The 16912-nt window shown below is 46.6% G+C and overlaps 1 protein-coding gene across 1 annotated transcript in view; it reads left to right on the top strand.

Moving 5' to 3' along the window:
- The window catches only part of COQ2 (coenzyme Q2, polyprenyltransferase), a 276674-nt gene that overhangs the window by 114503 nt on the left and 145259 nt on the right, over window positions 1-16912 (top strand). Inside the window, exon 6 of the mRNA XM_078677496.1 lies at window positions 673-806. Within this exon, the coding sequence (XP_078533622.1) occupies window positions 673-806 (134 nt within the window). The remainder of the gene's footprint in view (window positions 1-672; window positions 807-16912) is intronic.

The following is a 16912-nucleotide window of genomic DNA, read 5'->3' as shown; positions in this document are numbered from 1 at the left end:
CCTGATGTTAAAGAATGGTGGATTGTGGCCCTGGCGCCGTACAACCTTTTAGGTGGATGACCTTGAAAATTGGCTGGGCGTGAATCCACTGAGGATCTGTATGGGCCACAGCCTTTGCTGGTGTTTGAGGGTTAAAGCGACATAATTAGAGCAACTGTTCCCCTTTAACCGGCATCTTCTACCATGCACTTCATTTAAAGTGAAATTCCCCAATAAAGTACAGCTGAAAGGTTGTGCAGTGTGAAGGTTTTCATGTAGAATCTCTTTTCTACTTGTATTGTGCTGAACACAGATAATGACCACTGTTCTTCACTGATGTGTTATTGAGGTTTCTCCCAGGCTTAAGGTATGTCTTCAGGGACGTTCTGATCTGCAAAGGTCACTCTGGCAGATACTCTGTGGAGCTCTGTTGCCTTAATGGAAGAATCAATCCCGTAAAGTGCACAAGTCTGTTCTCAGCAGAGTGTCTCTGGGTATGGAGTCATTTTGCACCAGGCAGAATGTGATACTATATCACCAGGTTAAAATATCCAAAAGAAATTATGATTCTAAATTGCTTAACCTTCAATGACTGGGTTGTTTCTTAATGTTGCCTCATTTTGCATACTGTTGCTTCCTGGGGGATACCTTTGATCAACTGTTTCCCCCCTTTCTGTGTTTTATCATTTCTAGGCTTAGCCTTCAACTGGGGTGCCTTGCTTGGGTGGTCGGCAGTCAGAGGCTCCTGCGACTGGTCTGTCTGCTTGCCCCTCTACTTCTCCGGTGTGATGTGGACGTTGGTATACGATACTATCTATGCACATCAGGTAATGTGATAAATGCTGTAGCACAATCCCTGAGCTATTAACATTTGAATGAAGGAGTGGACTGATATGGTGCTGCAAAGTACTTGTGTAGATTTTAATCACGTTTCATGAGGTGTGGTTCTTTTGTAATTGTGAACTGTGGTGGATTTTCCTTGGGGTCCTGATGATCAGTTATTAGTCAAAGGCCCACTTTTGTCATCTCAAAGGGAATCTCACATTTAAGTCACCAAAAACAAATAGTTCTGCTTTGATGTACTTCGCCATGCACAAAAGGAGCAAAGTGTGCTCTAGGATCTATGCCCACCAGTAAAATAGAGGATGCATTAATAATGCAGCAAGCGGGGAAACATTTGTGTGCGATCTGAGATAGTGCTTCAGTCACAATATCCACAACTTCCTTACTGTTTCAGACCAGGATTCTTATTTGTGCAAATGTATATTTTAACCACTGGGACCCTGGACTCCTGAAAAAGCGGAAAGACATCTTTTAAATTTAAAGTTGTATTGTGGTTGGCCGAGGTGCTCTGACTGGTCCCATTTGCAAAGTCAACAAACCACAAAGAGCAGAATTCTATCCACTTCCTCATACCTCGGCAGCCTTGGCAGCCATGTTTTCCAGAACATGGGAACTGAACTATGAGCCAGTCCTGGTTACCTTTTCGAGATTGATTGAGAAAGAAAGTTGGAAATTTACTCACGTAGGTGTACACCGGGGTTTTGAGTTAACCTCAAACTTTTTGTCATTCGTCCACAATTCAAGGAGTAGTTGCAGCTTTCCAGAATTACATAAACAAAGAGATTCTATCAATGTGTGGTGGTATAAATTTTTTATATTTATATTTAGGTGGGTGAAAAAAAGGTGTAATAATAAACTCTCTCTTCGGGTGGTAAAGATGAGAGCACAATGTGCTTGTTAAAATACCCCTCACACACTAAAAAAATCCTTTAGTGTCATGCTTCATCATTGGGGTCTTCCCATCCCTCTACGGGGCGGGGCGTGCTACGACCTGACGAACTACGCGGGAGCACTTTTAAGGTGACAAGGCTATGTGACAGTGCAAGGTGAGTGGTGTCAGTGAAGTGTAGGGACCTAATAATGTGTGGGAATTAAAAAGCTAAAAATCCTCTGGCTAGTGGAAAAAAACGATTTATTCACTTCCCTAGCTGGGGACGTTAAGAAGGGGGTTTTGAGGTAGAGCAATTAGCTAACTACCTGGTCTACATGTTTCGTAAGCAGTCCCCTACTGCTTACTCATCAGGACTTTCTAATGGCCCCTACTAGAAAATGCTCGGTTTCTAAGTATGATAAGCCTACAGTCCTAAAAACTAGCAGTAAAAATCCACTGTCAGTTTTAGCTTCAGGGCATGAGCTGGCCCAAGGGAAGCAAGATAAAATTTATCAAAAAAGTTGACCTAAATATGGTCTTGCTGTGGCGCATGTTGTATGCCCCATGAGCTGACAGATGGTGGGTGTTCACCGCGGTAATAGTGTCCGCATAAGTATAATGCCTTACTCCTACCCGTACTGCCGCTCTGAAGCAGTACGGGTAGGAGTAAGGCATTATACTTATGCGGACACTATTACCGCGGTGAACACCCACCATCTGTCAGCTCATGGGGCATACAACATGCGCCACAGCAAGACCATATTTTGGTCAACTTTTTTGATAAATTTTATCTTGCTTCCCTTGGGCCAGCTCATGCCCTGAAGCTAAAACTGACAGTGGATTTTTACTGCTAGTTTTTAGGACTGTAGGCTTATCATACTTAGAAACCGAGCATTTTCTAGTAGGGGCCATTAGAAGGTCCTGATGAGTAAGCAGTAAGGGACTGCTTACGAAACATGTAGACCAGGTAGTTAGCTAATTGCTCTACCTCAAAACCCCCTTCTTAACGTCCCCAGCTAGGGAAGTGAATAAATCGTTTTTTTCCACTAGCCAGAGGATTTTTAGCTTTTTAATTCCCACACATTATTAGGTCCCTACACTTCACTGACACCACTCACCTTGCACTGTCACATAGCCTTGTCACCTTAAAAGTGCTCCCGCGTAGTTCGTCAGGTCGTAGCACGCCCCGCCCCGTAGAGGGACGGGAAGACCCCAATGATGAAGCATGACACTAAAGGATTTTTTTAGTGTGTGAGGGGTATTTTAACAAGCACATTGTGCTCTCATCTTTACCACCCGAAGTGAGAGTTTATTATTACACCTTTTTTTCACCCACCTAAATATAAATATAAAAAATTTAAACCACCACACATTGATAGAATCTCTTTGTTTATGCATATCGGATTGGAGGGTGATTCTGTCAATACCTCTATACTTCCTCTATTGTTTTGGCTTTCCAGAATTAGTCATATGCATAAACATTAATACATTCAGAAATATAATAAGAGTACATTTCTGCATGTGTAACTTTAGCGTTATCAGTTCATTGGCACTCAGAGTTTTTGTTTGTTTCTCATTACAGAAAATATTTTCTTTTCCCCATGGGAAAACCTCTTTCCATTTACTCCTGCCAATTATTTGGTGGCCCTCCCCTGTTGCTAGCATGAAAACAGATTTACTCCAGACAGGGAGAGGAGTAATTTTGTGACTCATCTCATAATGGTAAATGTCTTGTAAAAAGTAGTTGTTTGGTTCAGAGAGATCCAGTTAACATTTATTTACTGTGGACTTGATAGCTGTCATTAACCTGCATCTTCTACCATGCACTGCATTTAAAGTGAAATTCCCCCAAAAAATGTACAGCTGAAATGTTGTGCAGTGTGAAGGTTTTCATGTAGAATCTCTTTTCTACTAATATTGATTTGAAAACCGATTGACACATTCTTCCATCCCCTCTCCACCCTTCTCTTTTCCACTTAGTCTTCTTTCTCTTTCTTTGTCACCTCACTCCACTACATTTTGTTTCCCCCTTCTTTCTTTTATCTCTCGTCCTTTCTTAGACTTAATCTCTTCTCCTACCTTCCCTCTCTTCATGAGCTACCTCTCAACTTTACGACCTCTCTCCCACCATCTCTCTCCTTCTCTAGGTATCCTTTCCTCCCTTTGCTTGGTCTTTCATTTTCTTTTCCTCCTACTGCCCCTCTCGTCATCCTTTTTGTCTTTATCCACCTTTTTCCCCATTTTCTTTTGACCCTTCACTACTCATTTTCTCTCTCTTCACTCCTGTCTCTTCTCTATGTCCCCAACTCATGCTCAATAAATGGTAACCCCTAACCCTTAATAAATCAGGGGTGCTAAATATTTTGATAATTAAACCTGCTATTCCAGTATTAAACATGCAGGGAAGTTTACCGTGTGCCACAATAAACGTTAACACTTCTAAGTAAAATACATGCTTACTGTTTGCACACCACATTTTTATGAAGAATAACATTTTATGATACAGCAATAATGACCCTATTTACCAGGAAACCCCGTAAAAGAATTAAGCATAATGGAAGCTTTCTATTCCTCGCGGTGTATCTAGCACTATGTCCGACAGCAACTGTGTAAATGTCATTATTCAGATGCTGAGCTATGTACTTGCCTGCTACAGAACACAGAATCTTTTAAAAGCATTTTACTTTAGCAGTTTTACATAGCGCACGGGGAGATTCATTGATGTGCAAGGATCACAAGATGTTGAGCCAATGACAAGACTTGAACCTGGTTCATCAGTTCATAAGTCGGCTGCTCTGGCGCCACATCCTTTTTAGGTCCCGGCTAGACAGCACTTGCGTTGTTTAGCCGAGACTTGTTGTATATACTTTGTGGGCTCCAGCCCACTCATAGACTTCCCATTTGTTGACTTCATCGTTACTCCCCTATTCTTTCTCCCGTTTGTTCATGGCTGTTAGACCTGACATCCTTGGCGTAGTTACCCCTGACTTTTTACCTCTGCCTCCTGTGTTTTTGATGCTATGCTGGATTTCACTTTTGCTGGTTTAGATGCTTTGGGCCCTTTGGCCACTACTAATCGGTGGCCAGGGGCAAGTGCTCCCTGTATAAATTATTAAACATGATTGGTCCTCCATGATTGGCATATTTGCTTTACCTGTAAGGTCCCTAGTTGAGTGCACTGAGTGTGCCAGGGCTGGTAATTCAAATGCTACTAGTGGGCCTGCAGCACTGATTGTGCCACCCACATGAGTAGCCCTAAAATGGTATCTCAGGCCTGCCACCGCAGTGCCTGTGCGCAGTCTGTGAACTGCCATGTTGTCCTGGCAAGTGCCCACACTTGCCAGGCCCTACCCTTCCCTTTCTGTGCACATAGGACGCCCTTATAGTAGGCCCAAGGTACCCCCTGGGCAGGGTGCAGTGTATGTGAAAGATAGGACATGTACTGATGTGTGTAACATGTCCTAATAGTGAAATACAGCCAATTTCGTTTTTTTCACTATTGAAAGGCCATCTTGCCCATAGGACAGAATGGGGAAGGCTGTGTACCATTATACCAGCCTATCTTCCCATAGGAACGAGATGGAGACATGGAGTCTGGTACCCTTACATTCAGAGTTTAATAACACATCTTTTTGTGAAGATGGTTTTTAAATCCTGCGTTTAGAAATGGCACTTTTAGAAAGCTGCTATTTTTCTGTTCAAGCCTTTCTGTGTGCCTCTGCCTGGTTGTGGATTGACTGTCTGGCTTTGGGGAGTGACAGGGGCTGGTAAGGTGTCTTGGCTCCAGGAGTCTGGGTGTGTAGCCCTAGGCTGAATAGGCCCATCTGCATTTGGAAAGGTGGGTGGGGAGGACCCTGGCCCCCTTTTTCAAAGGAAGAAGTTGTGCACTGGCAGAATGCCCCCAGGACTGGTTTGAACTGGGTCCAGAACCCCCAACACATGAAAAACAAAGTCTTTAGGGGTATAAAAGTAGGACAGAGACCCCTTGAAAATCAGATTTCTACAATCAAGAGCAACCTCTGCCGGAAGAAGGACAGCTGGAGAAACTAAGGAAGACTGCCCTTGCTGTGTGCTCTGGGGCTGACCTGCTGTTATGCTGATTCAGCTAAAGGAGAGAAGAAGGGGACTTTGCTGTGTGCTGTGCTTCCCCCACCTGCTTGCAACCAAGATTTTGCTGTGTGCTGTGTCAGCTTAGAGTCTCCAAGGGCTTGAGAAGAGCTGGCCTCCTGTTCCTGGAACACAGCGTTAAAAAAGTTCCCAAGAAGAACCAAGACGCTGTAAGAAACGTCTTTATTCGCCATCTGTGCTTCATTACTAATGGCCTGCCGTGTGGGCGGATCGGTGTGCTCATCGGCACACAACTGACGCCAGCCGTGGGACTGCTGGGCCTCCCTCGTTAGTAATTCCCCCGAGCGACTTGATAACATCGTGGGCGGCCTGACAGCGACCTACGCCCTGTGAGGGGGACTGCCGCGCCCGAATTATCCAGGTTTGCAAATCACCGCCGCTGCCCGGGACAAAGAACAGCCGGAGAAACCCACCGCCATCGGCCCCGGGTCCGCTGATGTCACCGGAGAGGCCGCGCTGTGATTGGCCCGCCGCGGGAGGCTCGACTGAGGAGCCGCGCTGTGATTGGCCTGCCGCAGGAGGCTCGACTGAGGAGCCGCGCTCCGATTGGGCCCGGCCGAGAGAAGAGTCACGTGGTCGAGGGGCTCGCTGGCAGCGCCGTGCTGGGATTAGCCCAGCGCTCGTTACGGCCCAGCGCTTGTGCCCCATCCTCGAGGGAGCTGCCGTCGCGGGAATCAGCGGCTCAACACCGGAGGCCGGGGAGCCTAGCAGGGGAGAAACCTGTCCCGCCGGAGGGCGCATCGGGAACCAAGGATTGCCAGTCCCTCGCAGAGAAGCCACAATCCCCCAGGTAACGCTCGGAGTGTAGTCCCGAGCCGTGGTGTGTGTCCTTGCCTGGGGGTTGGGTGCGGAGGGCTGCCTTGTCGCCATAGTCGCCTGAAATTGCGAGTTAAAGATACGCCTGTAACTTTGGGGGCAAGTCGGCACCATCACTGACCGCGGGGTCAGCGGAAGATACCGGAGAGGGTAATAAAGGACTGAGGGGCATTGTTGGTAGACACGTGTACAAGTAAAATCCCTGATAATCGCACACAAGGACAGAACTGTTTGTCCCCATAGCTGCTATTACGCAGAAACAGGGATTACACATGAGAGGGCTGAAAGAACATTACAAGAGAACCGTTTTTCTTTTACCTGCAACAGAAGTTTATTGTGTATGTTGGCCTTGCTTTGTGATTTTTGGTCTTGCCTAAATTTGATATAAAGAATCTATTTTTTTATACGTACCTGTGTGGTGTCCCTCTGTGGTGTTTCACAGTATTATTGTGGGTGTTGGTGCAACTACTTTACACATTGCCTTGGGGATAAGCCTGTCTGCTCGTGCCAAGCTACCAAGGGGGTGAGGAGGGGTTATCAACAGTGTGTGCCCCTTTACCCTGACTAGAAGTAAGGGTCCCTATTTGGTCAAAGGTACCCCCTCTGCCAACTAGAGACCCCCAATTCCAACAGTGGTGTCTTGCTGTGTTTAGCCCTCCCTGAGAGCAGGGCTAAGTACTATATCAGTACACTGGTCACCATTATAGCATGTGTTTTATGAACTACTTTTTTTTTTCTTGAAAAGCAATTGACACGATCGGTCCTGTTATATCACTTGCCCTACTCTGTTTTTTTAAACAGGTCTGTAAATCTTGTTCTTATTGCATCACATTTGCTAAGCATTCAAAGACCGAGAACAAATGTCAGATGGTGTTTTTAGAGGATGCCTGTTCAGTGTTCCCACCCTCTCCTTCATTGCTGGTTCGCTGCTTGTTTTCCTTGTATTCTCAGCTGGCTCCCTTGTGCACCCTCCCTCTGTGTTCCTCAATCCTTCCTCGCCTGTGTGCCTACACCCACCCGTCCTCCCTTATTCGTTTTGCTTCCTCTTTCCTCTGTCCGTTTCTTCCCCCCACCCTATGTCCCTGTTGTTGCATGTTTTTTTTGTGTGCTTGTTTTATGTTGCTTGCTCCATTGCTGCTTGTTCTTTATAGTTTCTTTTGATGTGAACTGTGTACATACGTCATCATTTGGCACTGGTTACGTGTGTCCCACAGAGAGAGCAATGGAGCACGCCTGAGCGGCAGAGTTAATGTTAATGTTATTAAGACTTGTAAAGCGCACTGCTACCATGGGGTGTCCTGGCGCTAGCTCCCTGATTAGAACATACTTGATAACCTAGTTGGAAAAAAGCCATGCTTTTCATGCCTTTTTAAAGGCAAGGAAGCTCGGGCAGCCCAAATGGAAATGAGTAACTCATTCCATGCCTTGACTGTGCAATGAACAAACTTCTTCCTCCCCAGTTAACTTTTTAAAACCTGGCGACCACCATGGCTCTAGTGCTGACCGTACGGTCCTGTTAGGTACATGCCAGTCAAACGTCTGATTAAGATAAGAAGGGCCTATATTGTGAAGTGCCATGCAGGTAATACTCAGAGATTTTAACTTGATCCTATTTCTAATTGGTAGCCAGTGCAGTTTTTGAATTACTGACTTAACTGAGCTAAATTTGGGTGTGCAAGACAAAAGTCCAGCAGCAGCATTTTGCAACACGTGTAACTTCTTCATGTGTTGTTGCTGCATGGCCATATATAAACTGTTGCAATAGTCCAACCTAGGCTAGATCAGGGCAGACATTACTGTTTTTTTGGATTCTGGGGGAATGAAAGGTAAGATCTTTTTGATCATTCTTAGAATGAAGAAAGTCGATGTGAGAGAGTTGACCTGATTGCCAAAGAGAGCTTATTATCAATGATCACTCCCAAATTTTTGGCTTTCATGACCGGAGTGGGTAGTGATCTCAGTTCACCTGGCCACCACAGTGGAGACCAAAAGGATGGGCTATTGTGAAATAGTACAACCTCCATTTTATCAGAGTTAAGTTTTAGGCAATTACTATTCATCCAAGAACTAACAGCTAACATACAGTCATGAACATTTTTGCCATTGTTATTGTCCTTGTTAGAGACAGCGGCGAATATCTGAGTATCGTCGGCGTAAGAGGTCAGGGCAAACCCAAAGGATTTGATTACAGTTGCCAAGGCTGCCCCTTAAACATTTAAAAGGGTGGGGTTGATGGAAGAACCTTGTGGTACCCAACGGGTAGAGAAAAAGATTCCGATATATATAAATCAAGAGCAACAAATTGCCTCTTATTAGAAAGGAAGGATCGCAAAAGGCTAAGGGCTGTACCCTGAACTCCTGATGATGCTAATCGATCCACAAGAATGTCATGATGGACCGTGTTGAAGGCCACCAAGAGATCCAAAAGGATCAAAGCTGCCTTGCCTCCCCCATCTAGGCCTCTCTGATTTCGTCCACCGATTTAATCAGAGCAGATTCTGTGCTGTGGCCACATCTAAAACCGTTTTGTGAGTCATCAGCAAGCTGTGCTTAGAAATAAAAGACGAGAGTTGAAGATTCATAGTTTTCTCAATTAATTTGGCTGGCACAGAAAGGCGGGAAATAGGGCGAAAGTTGATACAGTAGTTGGGTATTAGATTAGGTTTCTTCAAGATAGGTAAAATGGAAGCTAATTTCCAAATCTTGGGAAAGCTTCCGGAATCAAACATAGAGTTGAACAGAGCGATGAGGTTATCTGCGATAATATCCGGAACCAGCTTTAAAACCGAGACTGGGCACGGATCCAGAGGGGAGCCTGATTTCGCTGAGATGAGGAGATCCCTCACTTTGTTCGAGGAAAGAGGTGCAAATTTAGTGGAAGTAGGCAAGTCAAACGTAGCTGCAGGCTCATAACTCTCTCAGGTTGGGGTATTGTCTGAAGGTTCCATAGTGCAGTAGACGTCATAGAAAATAAGTTCTACTTTGTCCTGCAAATGCTTGGCGATATCAGAGCACCAGAGGAGTTCAGGTTGCAGCAGGAAGATGTAAGTGCTAGGGTGTTGCAATCAGCTGCCATCCCCTAGAGCCGAAGTACTGAATCAAACTACCAATGTCGTAGGGCAGGGGTTCCCAAACTTTTTTGATCTGTGGCTCCCTTGACGCAATCGGCAGTTGGCCGTGGCTCCCCACCATTTTTTTACCGGTGGGCGGATGGAGGGGATGTAAGCCTGACCTCGGGAGTACTTCCTGTTGCCTTCCTTAAAGTAATTGGGACGCAATGATGGTTGAACTGCTTGAATTATTAATCTCATCTACTTGCAGTGGGTGGTCAGTTGGTGTACTTTGCAGTGTGTGGTCAGATGGCACACCTTGCAGTGTGTGGTCAGATGGCACACCTTGCAGTGTGTGGTCAGATGGCACACCTTGCAGTGGGTGGTGAGGTGGTGCAACTTGCAGTGGGTGGTCAGGTGGTGCACCTTGCAGTGGGTGATCAGGTGGTACACCTTGCAGTGGGTGGTCAGGTGGTGTACCTTGCAGTGGGTGGTCAGGTTGTGCACCTTGCAGTGGGTGGTCAGGTGGTGCACCTTGCAGTGGGTGGTCAGGTGGGGCACCTTGCAGTGGGTGGTCAGGTGGTGCACCTTGCAGTGGGTGGTCAGGTGGTGTAATTTGCTGTGGGTAGTCAGTGGTCAGGTGGTGTACTTTGCTGTGGGTAGTCAGGTGGTGCACCTTTCAGTGGGTGGTCAGGTGGTGCACCTTTCAGTGGGTGGTCAGGTGGCGCACCTTGAGGTGGGCGGGTGGCGCACCTTGCAGTGGGTGGTCAGGTGGCACACCTTGCAGTGGGTTGTCAGGTGGCGCACCTTGCTGTGGGTGGTCAGGGGGCGGTGTGTGCTCAGTCCTCCAGCCTGCACCCTGTGCTTCTCTGGAAAGGCCCCCCGTTTACCAGAGGATCACAGAGCTCGTTGAGTAAGAGCCGTGATCTCGAGTGATGGAAGCCCCCGCCTACAGGGCCTTGAAATCTAACCAATCAGCTTTGGGTGATGTAGAATTATGCGGCGAGGGCACCCTCTACGTTTCACCAGAGCTGCAGGATTTGTGCCAGCAGCTGCACAAATCCAATCTAAAAGTCTTATATTAACCCACAGGGCCCCAGTGGGCAGCCACCAGGTTATCTGAAGCACCGCATCATTGTACACCATGTCCTGGGATGCTGAGGTCACCTGATAGGTGACGTCTGATCCAACCTCAGAGCAGAAGGAAAGACGTCAGGGAGAGCCAGCCCCCCCCCCCACCCCCAGACATTTTCAGCACAATGGACTTCTCTTCCTACAGATTTACGACCCCCCCCCATCACAGACCCCCTTTCAGGAGGGAGCTAGGCGCTCTTCTAACAAACAGGCTCATGTCCTCCACAGCACCTGGGTGTCCACAATTCTATTTTTTTTCACGTTTTATATTTTAAATCAGGATCCAAACTGAGGTTCACGTTCTCATGACCTGCATTGTATGCAAAACTACGTATCTGTACAATTTAATATATTGTTTATCATTTGTTTAGAAGTTATTTAGATTTTACTTGATTTTCTCTTTGTCAGGAAACAAGTCAGCACAATGCTTAAACATATCTTTAAGTCTTGTCTCACAGCATAACAAACATATTGATATTGATAATCATGCCGTCTTATGTCTTGCTCACGTACAGCCATTGTTTTGATCTCTAAGTCTACCTTAATCTGTAGACCTATAACTACTGCTATGCAAAATTTGTGAAGCGCTCTAATGCCTTCGGGTCAAGTTCGCGCTATATAAAACTCCACAATTTAGTGCTCTATATTCTCTTCGAAGACTTTCTCTCTCACACTCCCGGTCGGTCTTATACAAAAGAATATGCCCAAGCTTTGATGCAAATACTATACTCAACCAGCCCAGGGAATTTCCCTTTTACAATACAATTATTTCGGCATCCAAATAGAGTGGAGTTTATTTAAACACTTGGGCAAACCACTGAACATGTGACTCCGTTTTTTTGTCCTGGTCTCTCTGTTTTTCTGTGTCATTGCCTCTCTCTCTGTCACACTTACCTATCTCTTGGTGCCTTTGTCTTTTTATTTTCCATCTCTCTCTCTCCTTCTTATTCGTGCTCTCTCACAGTTTCACGTTATGTGTGTCTCACTCCCGTCCAAGCCGTGCCCGCTGAATGACGGACGGCTAAGGGTCGTTGGTAGCAATTTCCCACAGTGTGCGCGCGGCGCCCCTGGCACCTCATTACGGCGCACCGGGGTGCCGCGCGCACAGTTTGGGAACCACAGTCGTAGGGAATGCACAGAGGACCCCATCTCCTGTCTGTACTAGAATGGATATGGGGGTTTGTGCTACTTGTAACCAAGACTGGGTCTTTTGGGTCTTCATTGGTGGAGTGTTTAGAAAGGATTCTTCGTTCCTGTCTTCATTGGTGGAGTGTTTAGAAAGGATTCTTCGTTCCTATTGCCCAGCATTCAGGACTATTCTATCGCTGCAGTTGCGCAGAAGCTGTTCTTAGGGCTGTAGAACAAGTGGACGTAAATAACCATCAAAGTCTCGCCACCATTCTTTGATAAAGAATCAAACTGTGGCTTTTTACAGTTTTAGGAAGTCCGCTGTATACTTCTAACAGTAAAACTACATGTCTGTGCAAATGTAATGGTCATTTAAATTGAAAAAGTGTTGTCTGTAATGGCAGTGTGCTACTACACTTTGCATACTCCACTCTACACCACTCCACTCTACAACACTGTAAGCACCTCCACACCATTCTATGCCCGACACTCTGCTTCACTGGGGTGGGGTGGACATGCAGCAGAGGAGTGGGAAAAGGGAGGGGCAATCCGAAGACAAAAGTGTAGCGCATGTGCTGTATTCTGTTGGGTGTGGTAGACTTGAAGTGGTCAGTTGATCCGTTGACATTATTCTCCCAGCACATTATTCTGAGCGGCTCTGCATTTACTACCACAATGTTTGTACGTGAAATAAAAAAAAGGCATCTATTTAGTTAGTGGCAGCTCAATGCTTCCGACAGGGTCACATTAATGGCTTCCTGGGCAGTTATAATGATGAAATGTATGTTTTTAATTCACAAATAGAATCAGCAAATGTGTTTTTTTAAATTCAGCATTAGATCGTGGTTTATCAATCAATCAATTCTTTCTTTATTCAGTTATTGAACATGAACAACCATAAAAGCACAATAATAGATACACATCCACATAAAAGGAATATCATTAAAACCACAAATATATACATAATAATTATTATTCCTTTACTTTTATCAGTATATTACAATATATCAAGAATTGATTTACGTAATTTAAAAACGTTTTTAAAAAAGGCAGAAACTGAAGCAATAGTAAAAATATTATCTAATTTCTTAATTGGCAGGAATGCAGGCCGACACTGATTAAAACCCATTTCTCTTAGTAAAGGCAAAATCCATCTTTTCCTTTGCGCAACATAAAATTTGCAGAATAGCAAAATATGCATGTCTGATTGATTGGACAATTCATCACATGGACATTTTTTAAGCTCCTTTGTCCAATCATTAATTTTGGGGAAGCTAAAAAATCTGAATAAAATGTTCAATCTAAAACGTATTAACCGCACGCGTGCGGCCGCGATTTTCGCGCTGTGCGGCTTTTTTGAAAAGACCGCGTTACATGACGAGCTGAGCTCGTCATGAGCATGCGAGCGGCGCAACTCATGACGAGCTCAGCTCGTCATGAGCATGGAAGGGGTTAATAAAAAAATTTCAAAGCCCTTCATTTGCAATTTAACATATGGCTGGATATCGCTAGTAATCATCACAAGTTGATGTGCCACCACTGTACTTTTCCTCATCTCTGAGCATGATTTTTTATCCTCCAAGTATACCATACATAACTGTTTTAATTCCTTTCTGGTAACATGAGACAGAAGGAGAGGATCATTATAAAGGTCAAAGCGACCTATCTCCTTGAGGAACATCTTTACATATGCCAGCCATCTTATTTTCCTAGTTTTTTCTAAATTCATAGCATCTCTCAATATCTCTTGGTTGAAAACACATTCCTCCGTGGTCCACACCCTATGCCACAGTAAGACTGGTTGTATTTTGATTACATCTTCTATGTAGGGTTGACCCAGTTCCTGGTGGCAAATATAGATGGATGTGCTCACTGGGGCTGATAAGAGATGTCTCAGGAAATTATTTTCTGCTACTTGTAGAGGTTTAACATTAGCGTACCCCCATATTCCTGAGCCATATGATGCGATCGCTACACTTGTTGCTCTGTACATTGTTAAAAGTTCCCCAATCGTTTTTTTTGCCCATTTTTTTGGCAAAGTTTAAGACAGCGATTATCGATTTGCTAAACAAAAACTTACGGGTGTTTATTGTTGTATTCCATTGACCAGTCTGTTCAAACAGAATACCCAAATAAGGAAATGTTGGGGTATATTCTAAGGGTTTAGAATTTATATACATAGTTTTCCTATTAGTTTGAGCCCCTGGACCAATATTCATACAGAAAGTTTTGGAAGCATTTACCCTTAAATCTAAGTTATCCATGAAGTTAGCAAAGGACGTAATCAGCTTTTGCATTGCCAACGGGGCCTGGGCCATCAGCACCGCATCATCTGCATATAATAACACGGGGATCAATCCTTTGCCTATAAGAGGCATGTCTCTACACTCCCTCAATAATACCTTTTCCAAATCGTTTATATAAATAGTAAACAGGAAGGGAGCAAGTACACATCCTTGCCGTACTCCTCTTGCAATCTTTATCGGTGCCGTACATTCCCCATCCCGTCCATATCTAACTATGGCCCGTGCTCCCCTATATGACTCTCTCAGAAAACTGATTATGTTCACTTCCACGTTCATCTTTTCTAATATGGACCACAATTTACTGTGGGTGACACAATCGAATGCCGATGTTAAATCGACAAATGGTAAATAGATGCGGTTTTTCCTCGCCAGTGCATATTTATCTGAGAGAATATGTAGGTTAAGGCCCTGTTCAATGGTGCCAAGATGTTTCCTGAAGCCATATTGAAGATCACTTAATATGGCATGGTCTTCAGCCCATTCCTGCAGCCTGTTGAGGATTACACGCCCAAAGATCTTAATGGTAGAGTCTAACAATGATATCGGTCGATAGCAAGCACAGCTTGCTCTATCTCCCTTTTTAGGTCTCGGACCGAAGGCTGGCTTGCCAGCCGGAAGTCTGAGATTTAATGATCTTCAGTAGGTCAGTTTAACCCACCTCTCCTCCATTGGCTGGCTTCCTAAACGGAGGCCAGCCATTGGAGGAGAGAGGCGTCACTCGAAACAAGCTCCAACACTTTCGGATTCGGGGCGTGTTTTTGGTGTTCTTTCGCCCTGTGACGTCACCCCTCACTCAGAACGCCAAAACACGCCCCGGAATCCGAAAATGCTCGGCGCTTTGCGGCCACCATTTTTCCTGCTCCTTGAGATGAGGTAGGCCGCTGCTGTCCTCGTTCCCCGCCGTGTCTTTTTTCCGCCCCCCTCCCGCTGTCCGTGTCTTTGTTCCCGCTGTATCTTTGAGTTCCGTTACATCAGGTAATGGTAAAACCGTTTATTCAGAGTGCTTGTTCTTGTTTGTTTTCCTGGTAGCTTTTTCCGTGATTCGGCCTGCTGCGGCCCGGCGGACCATGAGAGGGCTCCCTGCGGTGGTGAGCTTGCGGAGCTGCTGTTGCGATCGGAGCTCCGGCCCACAGTAGTTGATGGCAGGTACGGGTTGAGGAGGTTGGGAAGGCCACAGAGTGCCCGACATTTTGTGTCCCCCGAGAGTGGCAAGGCGGCGTCTCTCTGCGCGGCCGAGAGCGGCCGAGTGAACTGCGGCGCTGCTGTCACCGGAGGGCTGTGGGCACCAAGACAAAACGTTGTAGTGGTGGAAGCACGGGGCCATCTGGATCGGCCTGGCAGCTATAGAAGTCCTGTGGCGCCCTGCCCGGTGAAATTGCCCCCTCCCTGGAGCGGTAGAGGCGTGACTCTGCTTGCGGGAGGGAGGTGGGGGCTGTCTGCTCCTGCGAGTCTCACCCCCCTTTTGGACCTAGCGTACAGGTGCCTGCTGCGGCTGGAAGCGTGAGGCGGGAACGGAAACTGCAGAATAGAGCTCAGCCTCTGGCCCTCTCAGGTGCTTGCCAATCCAGTGCCTCGATCCTGTGCCGAAAGAACCATGTTCCAGACCCCTCCGTCTTGCAGCAGCCTCTTCCTCTAAACGATGCAGCTCTTTCCAACCTCGGTCCGAAGCCCAAGTCCCTCTCCTGCAGCAGAATGTCCCCTTTCTCCTCACATGGCATAATGCAAGTACTATCTGTACTGTCTCAAGCCCGGAGCTCCACTCCTTTAGTCCATCCACCACCCAGACCCGCCCTTGATTCCCGCAGCATCCCTGCAGCATTTCTCCACCTCCCACGCAGCTCGGCGCTCTCCTGCAGCATCCCCGACCCTCCTGCCCCTCATCTGCAGCCAGTCCTTCCATTCTGCCGACTGTCCATCCTTGCAGCGTCTCCACCCTGGGCGTCTACCGCCTGCACTGCGCCTCCCTCTGCAGCAGCCCTACACCCTCAACGAAGCCTGCCCCTTTACTCTTACAGCATCTACCTGCCCTCCCGAGTGTAGCCACCCCTCCCCCTCACACTAGTGGTCCATTTTCCATTCCACCCTCCGAGAAACACCTGCCTCGTCTCGCCGCAAGCGTCCCTTCCTTTACACCACCTCACCCTGGCACTCCCACAGATCCACGACCGGGCCACGTGATCCCGCTGGAACGAACATGGCAGCCTTTGCGGAGCCCCTGGGTCTGGAGAGGGGTGAGCGTCGCAGGGTGTGGGTGTACGTCGGGGAGGAGGGAGAGGGGTGCGGCAGAGCGAATGGGTGAATAAATGGATGATGACGTGTGCGGGAATTGCTCTTGTCACGACCCTTCTTCCTGGAGGTGCCTCTACCCAGGGCTTGGAGGTGATGAAAGATGCAAGGGACGGGTGGGTGGATGGCGTCATTCACAGATCACTCCCATCTGTCCGTTTCAGGGCCTATGAGGTGCTTGCCAATCCAGTGCCTCGATCCTGTGCCGAAAGAACCATGTTCCAGACCCCTCCGTCTTGCAGCAGCCTCTACCTCTAAACGATGCAGCTCTTTCCAACCTCGGTCCCAAGCCCCTCTCCTGCAGCAGAATGTCCCCTTTCTCCTCACATGGCATAATGCAAGTACTATCTGTACTGTCTCAAGCCCGGAGC

This window comes from Lissotriton helveticus, chromosome 2_1 (assembly GCF_964261635.1).
Source record: "Lissotriton helveticus chromosome 2_1, aLisHel1.1, whole genome shotgun sequence".
NCBI lineage: Eukaryota > Metazoa > Chordata > Amphibia > Caudata > Salamandridae > Lissotriton > Lissotriton helveticus.
The sequence above is the reverse complement of the archived record's forward strand: the minus strand, read 5'-3'. Positions and strand labels throughout refer to the sequence as shown.